Below are 20206 nucleotides of genomic sequence, written 5' to 3' on the forward strand. Positions count from 1 at the left end.
GGTTGCTAGCCACTTCAACACACCATCATGTTCTCACACCATCATTTCTGTCTCAGGCCTGCTGCACTGCTCCAGAGAGGTTGAATACAAGCTGCAGCAACAACACATCATTTTCTGCCTAGGTATCTTACAGATTTCAGGAGTCAACACCAAATGAACAAATTCAGAATGTGAAAACCCTCCTCTGAGTTTGTTCTCCCCACCCCACCAGGACCTAATTATATGGGTTGCTCCAAACATTGCCAATTCATTTCAATGATTTTCTCTTCTCATTAGCGCCCTACCTAGCATTTAGCTCTTCTTCGGTTATTATCAGCCATCTCTTTATTAACCTATCCTCTTTTGTTCACTCTTCATCTCAATATACTTTATTCACTTCCCCCAACATGAATAACAGCTATTTTCAGTTCTGAAGATTGGTCACAGGACTCAAAATGTTAAATCTGCTTTTCTCTCCACAGATGGTGCCTGACCTGTTGAGTTTTTCCAGAACTTTTTGTTTTGTTTTAGACTTCTAGCAGCTGCAGACATTTGCTTTTATTAGCGATTGAAAAAAGAATTGGTCCTGTCAGAATTATCCATGGTAAGTTGAGCGTGGATGCAGAAGATGGGGACAGGTTTCTTACTGAGTATTTTTTTCTCTATCTTCACAAAGGATAGGAATGATGCAGATATCCTGAGAAATGAATAGGATGTAAGCTATGTACATAACCATGAGAAATAAATACAGGATATCCAAAGCTGGAGTACCCTGGATGATTAAGAATATTTACGAGAAGATAAGGAAGAAAAAGAAGACATTTGATACATACTGGAATATCAGGAATAGAAATTAGGAAAAGAATCTCAGATGCAGGACACAGGCTGAACTTGGTATAAGGAAGGCTAAGAGGAAGCATTAGGAAAGGATGGCAAGCTGCGCGAAAACAAATACTAAAGTATTCTTCAAGCATATTAATATAAAAAGATTAGTGAAGTATAGAATTGGCCCCATAAGGAAGCAGTAAGCTGCTCACTGAAGCAAAGGATCCCGCAGAGGTACTAAATGATTATGTTGATTCTATCTTTACCAAATTAAAAGATAATGACAATGCCCTAGTTTAAAAAAATATGTTTTGAGCAACTGAGCAGTATAGTGAAAGATGAGAAAGAGATGCTAAAAAGGCTGGCAGCACTCCAGAGAGAGAAGTGACCAGGTTTGATTGGACACATTCTAGATTGCTGAGAGGTAAGAAAGCAACCTACGTAGCTGTTGACAGTAATTTTCCAAGGGTCTCTGGATTAATCCCAGTGAACTGGAGGATTGAATTGTGACACTGTTGTTTAAGAAACATACAAAGAATACACTGGGAAACTACAGACTTATCAGCTTGTCATGAAGAGTGAAAAAACAGATCGAGACAATGATACATGATAAGGTAAATATATGCTTAGAGAGAAAAGTATGTTAATACTAGACAGTCAACATGACTTTGACAAGGGCAGGTCATATTCAATTTAGTTTTTTGATAAGGTGACACAGTTGGTAGATAATGGTAGTGCTGTCGATGTTGCATATTTGGACTTTCAGAAAGCATGTGATATGGTATCACATGGCAGGTTGGTCTGCAAATTAGAAATGTTTGGGATTGATGGATCACTAGTAGCATGGATTAGAAGCTGGCCAAAAATAGGAAACAGGAGATAGGGATAGATGGGCATTTCTCATATTGGGGATAAATCAAATGTAATACTCCCCAGGGATCAGTGTTGGGACTCTTTCTGCTTTACATAAATTATTGGGAGATGAGTATTGAGGGCAAAATTTCTAAATTTGCAGTTTATACTATCCTGGGGAGAATGGTGAATTGTGAGAATGATGCTAAGCGACTTCAGAGGGACATTGACAAGTTGGGCAGACCCCCGGCAAATGAATTTTCAATGCATAGAAATGTGAGTTAATGCATTTTGGTAGATGAAACACAGGCTCAATGGTACAACTTTGAGGGGAATATAGGGCCAGAGGGACCTCAGGGTTCACATACGTGATTCTCTGAAGGTGGCGAGATGAGTTAAACCAGTGGTTGAGGCAGCTAGTAGGATCCTTGGATTTTTAAATAGTGGTATAAAGTATAAAAGCAAGGAAGTAATGCTTGACCTCTATTAATTTCAAATCAGACCACATTTGGAGCATTGCATTCAGGTCTGAGCACCTTACTTAAGGAAATACATTAAAGTCCAGATGGAGTTCAAAAAGGATTTACTGGAATTGTACCAGGAATGAAGGATTTTAGAAACAAGGAAAGATTAGAGAGATTGGACTTATTCTCCTCAGAGTAGAGGCAGTTAAAGGGTGACCTTACTGAGGTGTTCAAAATCATGAAGAATTGTGACAGGGTAAAGAAGGATATTCTGCCTCCACTCGTTGATATGTCAGTAACTAGGGGTCACAATTTCAAGATTGTCAGCGAGAGAGCTGGGAGTGAGATGAGGAGAAATTTCTTTACTCAGAGAGTTGTTAAGATTTGGAATACACAGACTGGGAGAGTGGTGGAGGGGGATTCCATAGGAAGTCTCAAACGAGAGTTGTATATGTATTCAAAAGTGATGAAGTTAGAAGGTACAAAGATAAGGCTGGAAGTGGGACTAGCTGGGTAGCTATTTTGGGAGACACAATGGGTTGAATAGCCTCCCTCTGTACTGTAAAATTCTATATTTCTATAATTCTAGTTAAAGAGAAAGAATTTGAAATATTTGATAAATTAATTTCAATGAGAAGGAAAGTAATGAAGGGGTGGACCTTCTTTAAAGTGGAAAAACCAACACGGCCAGATGAATTGTATTTAGGGCTAAAAGAAATGTAGGGAAAAAATAGTGGATGCTCTGGGAATCATTTTCCAACCCTCACCTGATATAGACGAGGTACCAAAGGATTGGGAGTTTGCACATATATTATTGACCAAAACAGGTGTGAGGAATAGGCCAGATAGGCTAGCCAGTTGGACCATTGAGAATGGACAAATTGCTGGAATCAATATTCTCAGATAGGATTCAATGTGAAGTTCTCCAATTCTACATTCACAAATAACTCAAAATACTGCAAAATTTAGAATTTTGAAATGAGTTACTAACGGGAATCTTTACAGGACCTCAATTTAGTGACATAAAACACCTTTCTACTTTAATGCATTTGTGCTTGCAAACAAAGCAAGGCCATAATATTCCCTATCTTTGGAAATGACAGAAGGTGAGAAAGAAAAAGGAAAAAAGAGAAACTGAACTGGTAATAGGGTGGAAGAGGAGGTACATAGCTGCGACTCCTGGTTCCAGATCCACATTCTTACTTTATAAAACTTTGTGGTGATGTTCTGCAGCAGCCCTTTTAAATACCTACTTGTTCTCCTAGTTTACCTGAATTCAGTATGTATATACTCTCAGCTCATAATGATCACATACTCACACATCTGAGGCTGTTTAGTGTCCAAACCACAGGCACCTTTTTAGCTTTTTCCACAACATTGATTGGCAGCATATTTAATAACTTGCATGAACCAACAACACATTAAAGCAAACTATATGATTCAAAAACACACTGTTTGCAAGGTAAAGGATGGTTTTGCAATGCACTTCCTACCTCTTCCAATGCATTCCATAGTGCTTCATCAGTGTGGTCATCAAAGGGATCCAGATTTTTCCTTACGGTACCAGTAAACAAAACTGGGTCCTGATAGCAAAAAGAAAATACTTTTGTATTTCGCACTCATGGAATAGAATATTTTTTTCTTTGATTTCAGTCAGATTCTTGAGAAAAATGAAAATTGAATGTCAAATTCTCAGCTCCATCACAAAATTACTGTCTGTATTAAAGCTGTATGAAAGGATACCAGAGTGAAGTCAAAATACGAGTCAACTTGAAACTTTGTTCAATCTGTGCAGATGCGGTTTAAAGTGCTGAGTATTTCCAGCCATTTTCTATTTTTATTGTTATAGCCCTTTGAGGATTAAGGAACAAAACAAGCTTTACCATATTCAGCAATTTAACATGAAATGTCAAAAGATTTACTTCATGTCTGGCTTCTTAGCAAATCTGCAAATGTGAAAATGCTGTTTGTTACTTTGCGTCAACAATAAGCTATGTGGCCCAGTCAATGAGTAAACTGCACAGGATAGTTGGATTAAAGATATCTAATTTTCTTTAGCATTTAGTTAAATTTTTAAACTGTCTCTGATTCAATTTTCAACAGATAACTTATTTAAAATAAGCACAAATTTTAAAAATCATTATACAACAGAGCACATAAAACAAATTAATCTATTTTTATGAACAGTGTCAACATCTATATGAATGTGGATTTCCTGGAATATATATTTATGTATATGAAGTACACATAGAAATAAAAGTACAAAGAACCTGCATTTTAAAGGTATCATAACATTTGTGTACTGAAATAAAATATATTAATGGTCATGCAATAAATAAAGCAGGTTGTAAATGTTAGCATCATTTTCCATCATGTGATTTGTTGGTTTATTGTAGTTGCCTTGCACTAGCATTTAAACACAATACAAAAATATCTTTAACTGTGTTATCAACAGTAGCATCAGTGTAGATGATAAAGACATTAGAGGAATTAGTGTTTTACAGTCCAGTGATATCAGATAAATATGTGAAGTATTTGGATTAGATAAAAGGCTGTTAAAAGATAAAATAAATTTACTGTCTCCAAGACACACATCAATGTTTTATTTTGGGACTCCTAAAATAAACCTGTCAATTGTTTTTGCACTGGCAAAAATTGGGAGGCAATGGCCTAGTGGTATTATCAATGAACTGTTAACCCAGAGACAAAGGTAATGTTCTAGGGACTCAGGTTTGAATCCTGCCATGGCAGACAGTGGAATTTAAATGAAATATATAAAAGAAATCTGGTATTAAGCACCGTGAATACATTGTCAGAAAAACCCATCTGGTTCACTAATATCCCTTACGTAATGTCCTGAACTTGCTATCCTTACCTGATCTGGCCTACATGTGACTCCAGGCCCAAGCAATGTGGTTGTTCCTTAACTGCCCTCTGGGAAATTAAGGATGAGCAATAAATGCTGTCTAGTCAGTGACACCCTCATCCATGAATGCATAAAGAAAATAACACTTGACATTATCCCATATGGCTGCTATTACATGTGTTATTTCAAGTAACTTCGACTTTTTATGACATGGAGGTGCAGTGTTGGCCTGGAGTGGATTTTTATGTCAGTTCTGCAGAGGGTTTACAGGTGAACAAGTTAATCTGATCATTTATTTCAGGCAAAATTTAAGGAAGGCATGATATTCCTTGTTTTAATTTTGTTTTAAATAGTAAAGACTAGAAAATATTATACCTGCAGAGTGTGAATAAATTCAGTAGTGAAGTGTTTCTTTTTCCTGACTTGATTGGTGATGCACAAGAAGAAGTGGGAGTTGTGGGTCTGTCACTAATCTGTCACTAACACTGCCAAAGTATTCAGGCTCAGCTTTAAGTAGATACTGGGGACAATAGATGGGCTTCAATGGGATCCTCATCTGCACACTGAAGCTCGTCATGGAACAAGGTTGCTTGCCAGCAGTATGAAAGGAGCAAATGGCCTCACATTAATTACAAAGCTTTCAGGCTCCAATGAACTGGGAAATTCTGATCCTAAAAACAGATATTGCTGGGGCTGGTACACTGGCAACATTTTAAAAGGCATCTGATCGTTATATGAATAGGAAGGGTTTAAAAGGATATGGGCAAAGGTGCTTGCAAATGGGACTAGATTAGTTTAGGATATCTGGTTGGCATGGACGAGTTGGACCAAAGGGTCTGTTTTTGTGCTGTACATTTCTATGAGTCCATATAAAGAAAGACTGGATTGACTACACTTGAACTCACTGGAATTTATAAGAATGAACGGGGTCTCGTCGAAACTTATAAAAACCTTATGGAGATGAACAGCTTAGATGCGGGAAGAATGACCCTGATGTTGGAGAAGTCCAGAATTAGAGGTCACAGTCTAAGAATAAGGGTTACACCATTCAGGACTGAGATGAGGAAGCATTTCTACACTCAGAGTTGTGAACCTGTGGAATTTGCTTTCACAGGAAGCTGTTGGGGCCAACTCAGATATATTCCAGAGGGATCTGGAAATGGCCCTTGCGGCTATAGGGATCAAGGGATATGCAGAGAAAAAAAGAATGGGAAACTGAGATTACATGATCAGTTATGATCATATTGAGTGGTGGTGCAGGCTCAAACAGCCAAATGGTCAACTCCTGCACCTATTTTCTACATTTGCATGTTTCTGTAGTTGCATGAGGGTTGGTCCTATATTTAAACAGGAACGGGGACAGTTTGGTATCAAGTAAAGCTGTGGGCTGTTTCTTTAAGCCTGTCTTCATTGCCTGGACTGTTCTTTCTGCCAGACCATTGAATGATGGATGGTATGGAGCTGTCAGAACATGCCAAATGCTACTCGACTTTAGGAAATACTCAAAATCTCTGCTGGCAAATAATGTCCCATTTTCTGTGACCAATACTTTCAGGATGAAGAGATGCTAGTGTTGGATTCGGGTGGACAAAGTCAGAAGTCACATGACACAGGTTATAGTCCAACAGGTTTATTTCACTCTATATGACAAAGAAGCAGTGCTCCAAAGCTTGTGATTTCAAATAAGCCTGTTGGACCATAACCTATTGTCGTGTGACTTTTGACTTCATAATTCTGGGAGTCCACTTCTCGTGAATGATGCACACAGCTTTTTAACCATTATTCCTGAGTTTGCTGAGTGAATACCAAACCACTTTGAATGCACATCCACGATGACCAAAAACATTGAGCCCACGAGAGGACTGGCATAGTCGACGTGCAACTGAGACCAAAGTTTACCTGGCCATTCCCATGTACCGGAGGACACTGTTGGTAGTAAAAAGTTTTGTCCTTGTTGGCACTCTAGATACTGCCCCATCATCACAGCTATGTTGGTATCTAATCCTGACCACCAGACATAGCTGCTTGCTGACATCTTCATTTTGGAAACTCCTAGATGATCCTGGTGGAGTTCGGCAAGTAGCTGATGGCGACCTTTACTTACAACAATCACTTTTCCTCCCATAGTAATATGCCATCCTCTACAGTGATCTAGTCTCGCATGGTCCAGAATGATTTCTATTCTGGTTGCCTTGGCCCTTTTGTTTCACCCATTACCATCAGGTGTTTTAATTTTGCCAGGATGGGATATTTTTGTGTCCTCGGTTAGATACCGTCAGCGTAGAGCAGAAGGGTACCCAGAAAGTTTAAAACCAGAATGGACTCTTCCAGGGGAGGTATTGCCAGTGGTGTATCTGCTGGTGGGAGACAGCGTAAAGGATCTGCATTTGTCACATGGTCTCCCGGATGGCGTTCCAACTTGTAATTGGAGTAAGGACCCACCGCTGAATTCGATCAATTGTAGGAAGGCGTGGCTCATGTCCAACTTTGGGAAGGACAGCACCCCCCCCCCCCCCCCCCCCCCCGCCAATTTTGTTTACAAGTCCTCTATGCGCGGAACTGGGTATTTGTCCAGCACCGAAAGTGGTCTACTGTCTGCTTAAAATCCTCACAAAGGTGAATTGATTTGTCAGGCTTCACAACTACTACCACTGGTGCTGCCCATTTTGCTTTTTTGTACTAGTTTGATGATTCCTTTGCTTTCCAGCCTCCTGGATTCTCCCTCTGCTAGTCATCTTAACCTCATCAAAAATCTTGATATGGATTTCCCTGGTTCTCGAACTGTTCAATAAAACTGATAGCATATCAGAATTAGGAAACGGCTTGGAATTGTAATATTCCTGAACTAAATCGGTTAAATCTTGAAAGGTTTTAGCATTTGATGCCTCAGGGAAAGTTGGCTCCTAACAACCAAAACTGCTGCAGGTTCACAAGCAGTCAGAAGGATAATCCATTGCTTTTCATTTGGCCTAATGTCACCTGCCCAGGAGAAACAGTACATTTTTTCCACATACTGAGCCCTGTTGTTGACGGCAGGATCGAACGAATCAAGCTATCTATGATGCCAGAAATGTTTATCCCAACTCAAAGACAATTGTTGAGAGCGAAATCATCTTCAGGAGCGTACTGTTTTCCCTTGTCACCACTGAAATAACTGCACAGGAGTGAGTATCTTGTCCCCAAGATTGGAGTATATATAAGGAGAGATTTGTCAAACTTGGATTGTTTTCGCTGAAGGGTGGAAGGCTGAGGGACGACCTGACAGAAATATATAAAATCATGAGGGGCACGAATTGGATAGTCAGATTCTTTTTCCCAGCGTGGAAATGTCAAATACCAGGTGCATAGATTTTAGATGAGAAGGGAAAATTTTAAAGAAGATATGCAAGGCAAGATTATTTACAGAGGATAATAGGTGTCTAGAGCATGCTGCCAGGTAGGGTGTTAAAGCAGACATAATAGCAACATTTTAGAGACATTTAGACAGACACATGAACACTCAGGGAATATGAGCAACATGGTCATCAAAAGGGCCTGTTCCGATACTGCCTGTTCTATGTTCTAGAAATCAGGTTGGATTAAAAAAGATCTAATCCTAATGTGTGTGATTTTAAAAGGATATGTTGTTTTGTGAACTTTGGAAAAGTCCATCAGGTGACAAGTTGCTAAAATGCATATTTAACCTACAAAAAAAATGTTGGTAGTATAATAAGTATCGATATTCAGAAATTGATTGGCTGCTCTTAGACAGTCTGAGACTATTCCATTGTTTGAAAATGGAAGTGTTCAAGTGTTCAAGCGTTTGAAAATAATCTGTGTTTGGTTGGCCATTCTTCTATCATGGAAAATAGTTTAATTTTTTTTTAGAACATAGAACATTCAGCCCTCAATGTTCCACTGGCCTGTGGAATTAATCTGAAGCCTATCTATCCTACACTATTACATTTTCATCCACATGTTTATCCAATGACCATTTAAATGTCCTTAAAGCAGGCAAGTCTACTACTGTTGCAGGCAATGTGATCCATGCCCATACAACTTTATGAGTAAAGCAATTATCTCTGACATCTGTCCTATATCTATCACCCCTCAATTTAAAGCTAGGCCCCCTCATGCTAGCCATCACCATTCAAGAAAAAGGCTCTCCCTGTCCACCCTATCTAACCCACTGCTTATCTTGTATGTCTCAATTAAGTCACCTCTCAACCTTCTTCTCCCTAATGAAAATAGCCTCAAGTCCCTCAGCCTTTCCTCATAAGACTTTCCCTCCATGCCAGGCAACATCCTAGTAAATCTCTGCTGAACCCTTTCCAAAGTTTCCACATCCTTCTTATTATGCAGTGATGAGAACTGCATGCAATACTCCAAGTGTGGCTGCACCAGAGTTTGTACAGCTGCAGCACGACATTGTGGCTTTGAAAGCTTAATACCTCTACCAATAAAAGAGAACACACTGTATGCCTTCTTAACAACCTTATCAGATGTGTCGAACTTGAGAGAATGGGTGAGATTCTGAATGATTACTTTGCATCAATGTTCACTGAGAGGAACATAATGAATGTTGAGATTCGAGATAGAAGTTTGATTAGTCTGGATCACGTTGACATAAGTAGGGAAGATGTGTTGGATAGGCTAGAGGTTATTAAGGTGGACAAATCCCCAGGACCTGATGGGATCTATCCCAGGTTACTGAGGGAGGCAAGAGAGGAAATAGCTGGGGCCCTGACAGATATCTTTGTGGCAATCTTAAATACAGGTGAGGTCCTGGAGGACTGGAGGGTTGCTCATGTTGTCCCCCTGTACAAGAAGGGTAGTAGGATATTCCGGGTAACTACAGACCAGTGAGCCTGACGTCAGTGGTGGGAAAATTACTGGAGAAGGTACTAAGAGATAGGATCTATTTATATTTAGAAAATAACGGGCTCATCAGTGATAGGCAACATGGTTTTGTGCGGGGGAGATCATGCCTTACCAACTTAATAGAGTTCTTCGAGGAAGTGACCAAGTTGATAGATGAAGGAAGGGCTGTTGATTGTCATACAAATGGACTTTAGTAAGGCGTTTGATAAGGTTCCCCATGGTAGACTAATGGAGAAAGTGAAGTCATATGGTGTGCAGAGTGTTCTAGCTAGGTGGATAAAGAACCGGTTGAGCAGTAAGAGACAGAGAGTAGTAGTTGAAGGCAGTTTCTCAAAATGGAGAACGGTGACCAGTGTTGGGGCTGGTCACTATTGTTAGTAATAAACATAAATGATCTGGAAGAGGGCACTGTTGGTATGATCAGCATCTTTGCAGATGAAATGAAGATTGGTGGAGTAGCAGAAAGCATAAGGGACTGTCAGAGAATACAGAAGGATATAGATAGACTGGAGAGTTGAGCGGAAAAGTGGTAGATGACTTTCAATCCAGAAAAATGTGAGGTGATGCATTTAGGCAAGACTAATTCTAGAGTGAATTATACAATGAAAGGAAGAGCCTTGGGAAAAGTTGATGGACAGAGATTTCTGGAAATGCAGGTCCATTGTACCCTGAAGGTTGCTGCACAGGTGGACAGAGTACTCAAGAAGGCATATAGTATGCTTGCCTTCATTGGACGGGGTATTGGGCATAAGAGCTGGCAAGTTAAGTTAATATTGTACATGACATTGGTTTGGTCGCGTTTAGAATACTGTGTACAGTTTTGGTCACCACATTACCAAAAGGATGTGGACGCTTTGGAGAGGGTGCAGAGGTTTATGAGGATATTGCCTGGTATGGAAGGTGCTAGCTACAAAGAAAGATTTATTTTCATTAGAAAAAAGGAGATTGAGGGGGGCCCTGATTGAGGTTTACAAAATCATGAAGGGTATAGACAGGGTGGATAGAGACAGGCTTTTTCCCAGGGTGAAGGATTCAATAACGAGAGGTCACACTTTCAAGGTGAGGGGTGGAAAGTTTAAGGGGGATCCATGCAATAAGTACCTCACACAGAGGGTGGTGGGCATTTGGAATGCATTGCCAGATTAGGTGGTAGAGGTAGGCACTGTAGATTCATTTAAGATGCATCTAGACAAATGAATGAGTAGGTGGGGAGCAGAGGGATACAGATGCTTAGGAATTGACTGACAGGTTTAGACAGTATATTTGGATCAGCTCAGGCTTGGAGAGCCGAAGGGCCCGTTCCTAGGCTGTAAATTTTCTTTGTTTTTACTCTTTGTTCAAGTTGAAAAAACTTTGTACAGATATTAGTGTAACTCATGACAAAAGGAAAAGTTGAGAGATTGTCCAAAATGTTATTCTGCTTCTGAAGATATTCTACTCACACAAGCTACTAGCAATGGGATTTCATCCTGGAACAGTTGGATTTGGCTGGGATCAGGGTGGCACGGTGGCTCAGTGCTTAGCACTGTTGCCTCACAGCACCAGGGAATTGGGTTCGATACCAGCCTCGGCTAACTGTCTGTGTGGAGTTTGCACATTCTCCCCTTGTCTGTATGAGCTTCTAATGGGTGCTTCAGTTTCCTCCCACAGTCCAAAGCTGTGTAGGTTAGGCGGATTGGTCATGCTAAATTGTCCATATTATTCAGAGATTTCGAGGTTAGGTGCATTAGTCAGGGGTAAATGTAAGGGAACAGGTCTGGGAAGGTTGCTCTTTGGAAGGTTGGTATGGACTCGTTGGGTCGAAGGACCTGTTTCCACACTGCAGGAATTCTATAAAAAAACCTGGGTGGCAACTGTTAGGGATTCTTTTCAATATCAAAATCATTCATGAGTTTAAACATAGAATTGTCTCTTAAAAGTCTCTACACTAATAACACAACTTCAACTTCTCGATCCTGTGCACATTTCCGAAATTCTTCATCCTAGATGCTATATTAGTATATCTCCCATTGCAGCATCCCTAAAGCCTTGACATTCTTCATAAAACGCAGTTCTCAAGAACTGAATACAATACTCCCACTCAGTGATTTACATACGTTCACCATAACTTACTTGCTCGTGTTTTCCCTCTCTTGGTAAAACTCAATATGCTTCCTTTTCAATATGTATACCTTTCTAATAGTGACTTGTCCTGCCTCTGTCAAAACATTTATCAACTTGAAACACCAGGTCTTGCTGTTGCTGCATCTTTAATTGAAATTAACTGTCCCATTTAATTCTCTTTCTTTCCAAAATATTTTATTTCACACTTTGCAGTAAATTTCATTTGCAATATGTCTGGCAATTTCACCAGTCTTTCTTCCATGATATCTGCTTGCATCCTTAACGTGCTTTATTATTGGTTGAGATATTGTGTCGTAAACTTTCTGTCCTTTAGCAACTTCTGTGTCATGGTTGCCACTGGCTCGTTAATCCAGCATGTTTTAATTATCCAACAAGTGTATTAACTGGCACTTTATTAAAAACCTTTCAAAGGTGATATACAAAACACTACAGTGCACTACCCTCATCAAATTCTCTGCTTTTTCATTTTAAAAAATGTTTTGTGTTAGCCTAACATGATTTTATCTTTAATAAATCTGTGCTGCAACGATTTATTAACTCATAGTCTGTAAGTATATTATATTTATCCCAGACTAATGGGAATTGACAGAAACAAATACCTGCTGCCCTCTGGCATTGACAAAACACATAGAAGCCATCTACACAAATTATAAAGACTATTTATTTCCAAGAAAGTGTAAGAATAATCTTGTTTCCCAAGGACAATCTCACAGTGGAACCAACTGCCAAGGGAAATAGTCACAGCATAGCGCTATTACTTAAAATCTTCAAGACACATCTTCAGATTATTTCTGTTTATATGTTTTCAAAATTAGGATTACCATCACAGCAGTTGATGTCTGGTTTAGCCAGCACTAAAACATAAAATAGTTACAGTACAGGAACAAGCCTTTTGGCACACCAAGTCTATCCTGACCTTGATGCCATTTTGAACTAATCTTTCTTTACCACTGTTTCCACTTGTGTTGCCACTTTCAGGCAGCTTTGAACGTGCCCCTTAAGGTCTCTTTGCATATCAATGCTCCTAAGGGTCCTGCCAAATTTAACAGAAACACTTCACACTAAATTTTTGATATAATGCTTTACAATACAAGTAGTAGTGCAGGCTATTAAAATATTAAATATCAATAGTTTAGAGCTTTGATAATTGAATAGATCCAAATTGATTGTCAAGTTCTTTGAAACTGCAATCAAACTACAAACTAGCTCACATAATGCCTTCTGTGTTTGTTTATTCCTGAAATCTTTAGGTAAGCAAATAGCAACCAATCAGATCTTTAAACAATTAATTATTAGCAGAAGGAATAATCAGCGAACACAATACATGCTTTTACAGTTAGACACTGATAAAGCCATACTAGCCCTATCTTAGCAAAGAAACAACTTAATTTCAAGATTCAAGTATGGTCATATGCAAGTCTTTGCCATTTTCATGTGAATTTCATAATAATGGCATGTTTCTTTCCAAATAACTTTGATGCATCTTTCTGCTGCAGGACCATACAACTTAGGGACAGGAAAAGGTCATTTGACATTTGAGATTGTGCTGCCATTCAAGATTGTAGTCTCTACATCACTTTATTGTTTGCTCCCATAATCTCCCTTGTTTATTAAAAATCTACTTCAGCCTTTGAGTGAGTTGAATGAATAGTTGAATGAATCTACATCTAATGCTTTCTGGGAATAAAATTTTCACGTCAACTATTGTCAGAGAGAAAATAAAACTTCTCATCTCCACCTAAAAAGGATGACCTCTTATTCTTAATCCCTAGCTCCTTCCATTCCACCCAATGAAGGAGCAGCGCTCCAAAAGCTTGTGATTTCAAATAAATGTGTTGGACTATAACCTGGTGTCGTGTGACTTCTGACTTTGTCCACCCCCAATCCAACACTGCGCACACTACTTTGGATGTGGTCTTACCAGCTGCAGTAATACCTCCCAACTTTATATCTAATTTACCTTACAATAAAGGCCAAATTTGATTTACCTCCCCAATGACTTGTACCTGTAAGTTGCATTTTTGCGATTCATATACCAGGACACCTAGAACCCACTGTACCTTTTGAGTTCTGCAGTAAAATAAATAATATACCATTTTTCTATTCTTTTTGTCAAGATTTCAGGTTCCTACTTTCATATTATACTTCATCTTCCAAATGTATGTCTACCTATCTTGGTGTCATTGGCAAATTTAACTGCCATGCATTTCATCCCTTCTTCCAAATTATTGACATAGACTGTTAAGTAGTGAAAGTTACAGCACTGATCTCCATGGCATTTTATTATTTAGAAATTGCCAACCCAAGAAAGATGCATTGGTCTTGATTTTCTAGACAATTCTCTAGAGGCAGTCTGAGCTATGTTTTTCCTATTTAAATACTTGTAGAAAGACTTAATGCATTTGATAGACAGACATTCACATACTGGATCAGGCAATAGAGATTTTGAGACTTTTAGATTTATAATTGTTTTATTGTTAAACTATAGTTAGATTTCTACCCATTCCATTTGGATCTAGAAGCCAATTCCCCTACATTTTATTTAAACAACTGATTCAGAGATGATTCAAGGATCACAAGATACCTTTCAGTTTTACATTTTTCATGAAAAGACCAAGTTCTTGCACATCAAAACTTGAATCTGGCCTGGTCTGTGTGCTCAGTCCGACAAGACTCTAACTGTCCCAACACATCCTTGGTGTGATCTGCACTTTCTGTCCATATCTAGGACAACTAATTGTGATAAGGCTGAGATATTCCATGTACAACTGTTGAGGTAGGATGAGATATGAAAAGATGCTTGAAGATGTGTAGGTTAACTGGATTAGCCATGCTAAGTTGTCCCTTAGTGTTCAGGGATGTGCAGTTTAGGTGGAAGCACAATCCTATGAGTTCTGACAAAATTTCAACAATAGTACTGAAGATTGTTGCTCCCTTAGCTAAGCTGTTCCATGACAGTTACAACACTGGCATCTAGCAGACAATGTGAAAAATTGTTCAGGGATGCCCTGTACACAAAAAGCAAGAACCTGGTCAATTACTGCTCCATCAGTCTACTCTCGAACAACAGTAATGTGTTGGGAGGTGTCATCAACAGTGCTATCAAGCACCATCTTCTCAGCAAAAACTTGCTCAGTGACCCAATTTGAGTTCTGCCAGCTCCTGATCTCATTATAGCCTTAGTACAAATGTGGGCATCTGAGCTAAATTCCAGAGGTGAGGTGAGGTCTGAAATGAAAGTGACAGCCCTTGACATCAAGACCACATTTGACTGAGTGTGGCAAGGAGCCTGAGCAACAAAGGGAGATTACATTTTAATTTACGTTCCAAGTCCCTTTAATCTGCTTGTATGACCTCATCCCTTTTGTTAAACCTCTGTCGTTGGCATGTGCAATAACCACCCGTTGTTCACCTTCCCCTTTTAGAATGCCTTGCAGCCGTTTCATGATATCCTTGGCCCGGACATCAGGGAGACAGAATAGCATTCTGGAGTTTTCTCATGGCGGTAGAAATGCCTGTACATTCCCCTTATTATTGAATCCCTTATTACTATAGCCCTGCCATTCTTCGCCTTTTCTTCTTGTACGCCACAGTGACACACACTGCCATGGATTTTGCTTCTGCCAGTATCATAAAGGAGTTGTCTCCCCAACTGTAACCGAAATAGTATCTGTCAGCAAGCAGGATGGCCACAGGGGACTCAAGCATCACCTGCCATTTTGTACTAGCATCATACAATACAGAAGAGGCCCTTCGGCTCATTAAGACTGTACCATCAAAGTTGGCAGTAAACCTTAATTAAATCACTCTATGTCAGAAAACCCACTTTTCCCAAGTTTGTTACTCCTATCTCAGTCTCAGTCAGACAAAGTCTCCCCCACACTGACATAAGGCTTATTATGACTGGAAGGGGCTAATGCCAAAACTGAGAGAGCTCCCTCAGGCTAGTCAAGCAATACCTTGATATAGTCATAATGATGGAATCATGTCTTACAGATAATAGATTAGATTAGATTCCCTCCAGTATGGAAACAAGCCCTTCGGCCCAACAAGTCCACAACGACCCTCCGAAGAGTAGCCCACCCAGTCCCATTTCCCTACTGTACATTTACTAATGTACCTGTGGACAATTTAGCATGGCCAATTCACCTGACCTGCACATCTTTGGATTGTGGGACAAAACCAGAGCACCCGGAGGAAACCCATGCAGACACAGGGAGAATATGCAAACTCCACACAGACAGTCACTCAAGGTTGGAATTGAACTAGGGTCCCTGGTGCTGTGAGGCTGCAGAGCTAACCACTGAGCCACCGTGCCACCCAATGTCACAGACATCTCCATTGCCACCCCTAGGTATGTCCTATCTCACTGCAGGTCACACACAGTAGATATGGCGATACTTTGGTATACAGTCAGGGTGGAACTGCTCTGGATGCCCTCAACTTTGACGCTGAACCCCGTGAAGTCTTGTGCTATCAAGACAAACATGATCAAAAAAACTCCTGCTGGCCACTGTCATCCCCACCACCCCTCATCCTTCCCCCATCAGCAATTGATGAACCAATATTTCGGAATGCTAAAAAACACTTGGAAGAAGCACGGAGAGTGGCAAGGATGCAGAATGTATTCAAGGTGAGGTACTTCAGCTTCTCACAACCAAAGGTGGCTTGGTTGTGCCACTACTGACTGAGCTGGTTGAGTCCTAATGGACATAGCTGCTAGACTGGCTCTGTGCAGTTGGCGAAGAAAATGAAAGAGAAAAACAAACCTGACTACATTCTCACCAATTTGCCAGGTGCAGATGCACCTGTCCATGACAGTATTAGTAAAAGTTGAAAAGTGCGGTGCTGGAAAAGCACAACAGATCAGGCAGCATTCTAGGAGCAGGAGAGTCGACACTTCAGGCATAAGCCTGACCACATCAGCAAAGTGGGGAGAGGAAGGGAGCGAAGAGACAAATAGGAGGGTTGAGGCTGGGGGAGATAATTGGGAAAGCGATATGTAGATGCAGATGGGGGGGGGGGGGGAAGTGATTGTGATAGATTGGTGGGGAAAGCGGAGAGGGTAAGTGGGAAGGAAGATGGACAAGTGGGACAGGTCAAGAGGGCGCTGCTGAGTTGCAGGGTTGAGGTGAAGGGGAGAGATTTGGAAACTGGTGAAGTCAACTTGCATGTCATCTGGTTGAAGGGTCCCAAGGCAGAAGATGAGGCGCTGTTCCTCCAATCATCAAGTGGCTTCGATTTGGCGGTGGAGGTGGCCCAGGACTTGCATATCCTTGGTGGAGTGGGAGGGGAAGTTGAAGTTGTAGGCTATAGGGTGATGGGGTTGTTGGGTATCTGTGTCCCAGAGATGTTAGCTGAACTGCTCCATGAGTTGGCATTCTGTCTCCCAGATATAGAGGAGAACACATCGAAACTACTTCAACTCACCCTCCTACTCCACCAAGGACATGCAAGCATTGGGCTGCCAAATCCATGCCATCTGACGACTGGAGGAAGAATGTCTCATCTTCCACCTTGAGGACTGTTCAACGACATGGCATCAACGTTGTTTTACCAGTTGCCAAATCTCCTCTCACCTCACCTCATCCCAGATCCAATTCTCCAATTCAGAGCACAATGGGATCTTGATCTGATGGGCAGTTAAAGTAACTGGCTTTCTGAAAGAAGACAGCGAGTTGTGGTTGATGGGAAATATTCAGCCTGGAGTCTGGTTACTATGAGTGTGCCACAAGGATCTGTTGTAGTGGTTCTGTTCGTCGAGCTGGAAGTTTTGGTTGCAAACATTTCGTCCCCTGGCTAGGAGACATCATCAGTGCTCTGGAGCCTCCTGCAAAGTGCTTCTTTGATGTTTCTTCCGGCATTTATAGTGGTCTGTCCTTGCCGCTTCTGGGTGTCAGTTTCAGCTGTCCGCTGTAGTGATTGGTATATTGGGTCCAGGTCGATGTGTCTGTTGATGGAGTTTGTGGATGAATGCCATGCCTCTAGGAATTCCCTGGCTGTTCTCTGTCTGGCTTGCCCTATGATAGTAGTGTTTTCCCAGTCGAATTCATGTTGCTTGTTGTCTGAGTGTGTGGCTACTAGGGATAGCTGGTCGTGTCGTTTCGTGGCTAGTTGGTGTTCATGTATGCGGATTGTTAGCTGTCTTCCTGTTTGTCCTATATAGTGTTTTGTGCAATCCTTGCATGGTATTTTATAAACTACATTAGTTTTGCTCATGTTGGGTATTGGCTCCTTTGTTCTAGTAAGTTGTTGTCTGAGCGTGGCTGTTGGTTTGTGTGCCGTTATGAGTCCTAGGGGTCATAGTAGTCTGGCTGTCAGTTCTGAAACGCTCCTGATGTATGGTAGTGTGGCTAGTCCTTTTGGTTGTGGCATGTCCTCGTTCCGTGGTCTATCTCTTAGGCATCTGTTGATAAAGTTGCGCGGGTATCCGTTTTTGGCGAATACCTTGTATAGGTGTTCCTCTTCCTCTTTTCGCAGTTCTGGTGTACTGCAGTGTGTTGTAGCTCTTTTGAATAGTGTCCTGATGCAGCTTCGTTTGTGTGTGTTGGAGTGGTTACTTTCATAGTTTAGGACTTGGTCTGTGTGTGTTGTTTTCCTGTGTACCCTTGTGGTGAATTCTCCGTTCGGTGTTCTCTGTACTATCACGTCTAGGAATGGGAGTTGGCTATCCTTTTCTACTTCTCTCGTGAATCGGATGCCTGTGAGTGTGGCGTTGACGATCATCAACGCCACACTCACAGGCATCCGATTCACGAGAGAAGTAGAAAAGGATAGCCAACTCCCATTCCTAGACGTGATAGTACAGAGAACACCGAACGGAGAATTCACCACAAGGGTACACAGGAAAACAACACACACAGACCAAGTCCTAAACTATGAAAGTAACCACCCCAACACACACAAACGAAGCTGCATCAGGACACTCTTCAAAAGAGCCACAACACACTGCAGTACACCAGAACTGCGAAAAGAGGAAGAGGAACACCTATACAAGGTATTCGCCAAAAACGGATACCCGCGCAACTTTATCAACAGATGCCTAAGAGATAGACCACGGAACGAGGACATGCCACAACCAAAAGGTCTAGCCACACTACCATACATCAGGAGCGTTTCAGAACTGACAGCCAGACTACTATGACCCCTAGGACTCATAACGGCACACAAACCAACAGCCACGCTCAGACAACAACTTACTAGAACAAAGGAGCCAATACCCAACATGAGCAAAACTAATGTAGTTTATAAAATACCATGCAAGGACTGCACAAAACACTATATAGGACAAACAGGAAGACAGCTAACAATCCGCATACATGAACACCAACTAGCCACGAAACGACACGACCAGCTATCCCTAGTAGCCACACACTCAGACAACAAGCAACATGAATTCGACTGGGAAAACACTACTATCATAGGGCAAGCCAGACAGAGAACAGCCAGGGAATTCCTAGAGGCATGGCATTCATCCACAAACTCCATCAACAGACACATCGACCTGGACCCAATATACCAATCACTACAGCGGACAGCTGAAACTGACACCCAGAAGCGGCAAGGACAGACCACTATAAATGCCAGAAGAAACATCAAAGAAGCGCTTCGCAGGAGGCTCCAGTGCACTGATGATGTCTCCTAGCCAGGGGACGAAACTTTTGCAACCAAAACTTCCAGCTCGACGAACAGAACCACTACAACAAGCACCCGAGCTACAAATCTTCGCACAAACTTTGAACAAGGATCTGTTTTGGGACCACTGCTGTTTACCATTTTAATAAATGACTTAGACGCAGGCATAGGTAGATGGATTAGTAAATTTGCAGACAACACTAAAGTCGGTGGAGTAGTGGACAGTGTGGAAGAATGTTACAGGTTGCAGGGGGACTTGGATAAATTGCAGAATTGGGCTGAGAGGTGGCAAATGGAGTTCAATGCAGCTAAATGTGAGGTGATGCACTTTGGGAAGAATAACAGGAAAGCAGAGTATTGGGTCAATGGAAAGATTCTTGGCAGTGTGAATGTGCAGAGGGATCTTGGAGTCCATGTACATTGAGCCCTGAAAGTCGCTACCCAGGTGGATAATGCTGTTAAGAAGGCATACAGTATGTGAGGTTTCATTCGTAGAGGGATTGAGTTCCGGAAATGCAATATCATGCTGCAATTATACAAAACGCTGGTGCGGCCACACTTGGAATATTGTGTACAGTTCTGATCCCATATTTTGGGAAAG

At 41.1% G+C, this 20206-nt stretch overlaps 1 protein-coding gene across 3 annotated transcripts in view; it reads right to left on the reverse strand.

Annotated features, from left to right (window-relative positions):
- Nucleotides 1-20206, reverse strand: part of abcc4 (ATP-binding cassette, sub-family C (CFTR/MRP), member 4) — a 472542-nt gene that overhangs the window by 95585 nt on the left and 356751 nt on the right. For all 3 annotated transcript variants that reach the window (XM_060825961.1, XM_060825960.1, XM_060825959.1), the window contains one exon: nucleotides 3614-3703. In XM_060825961.1, coding sequence (XP_060681944.1) covers nucleotides 3614-3703 — 90 coding nt within the window. The remainder of the gene's footprint in view (nucleotides 1-3613; nucleotides 3704-20206) is intronic.

Source organism: Hemiscyllium ocellatum, chromosome 6 (genome assembly GCF_020745735.1).
Source record: "Hemiscyllium ocellatum isolate sHemOce1 chromosome 6, sHemOce1.pat.X.cur, whole genome shotgun sequence".
Taxonomy (NCBI): Eukaryota; Metazoa; Chordata; class Chondrichthyes; order Orectolobiformes; family Hemiscylliidae; genus Hemiscyllium; species Hemiscyllium ocellatum.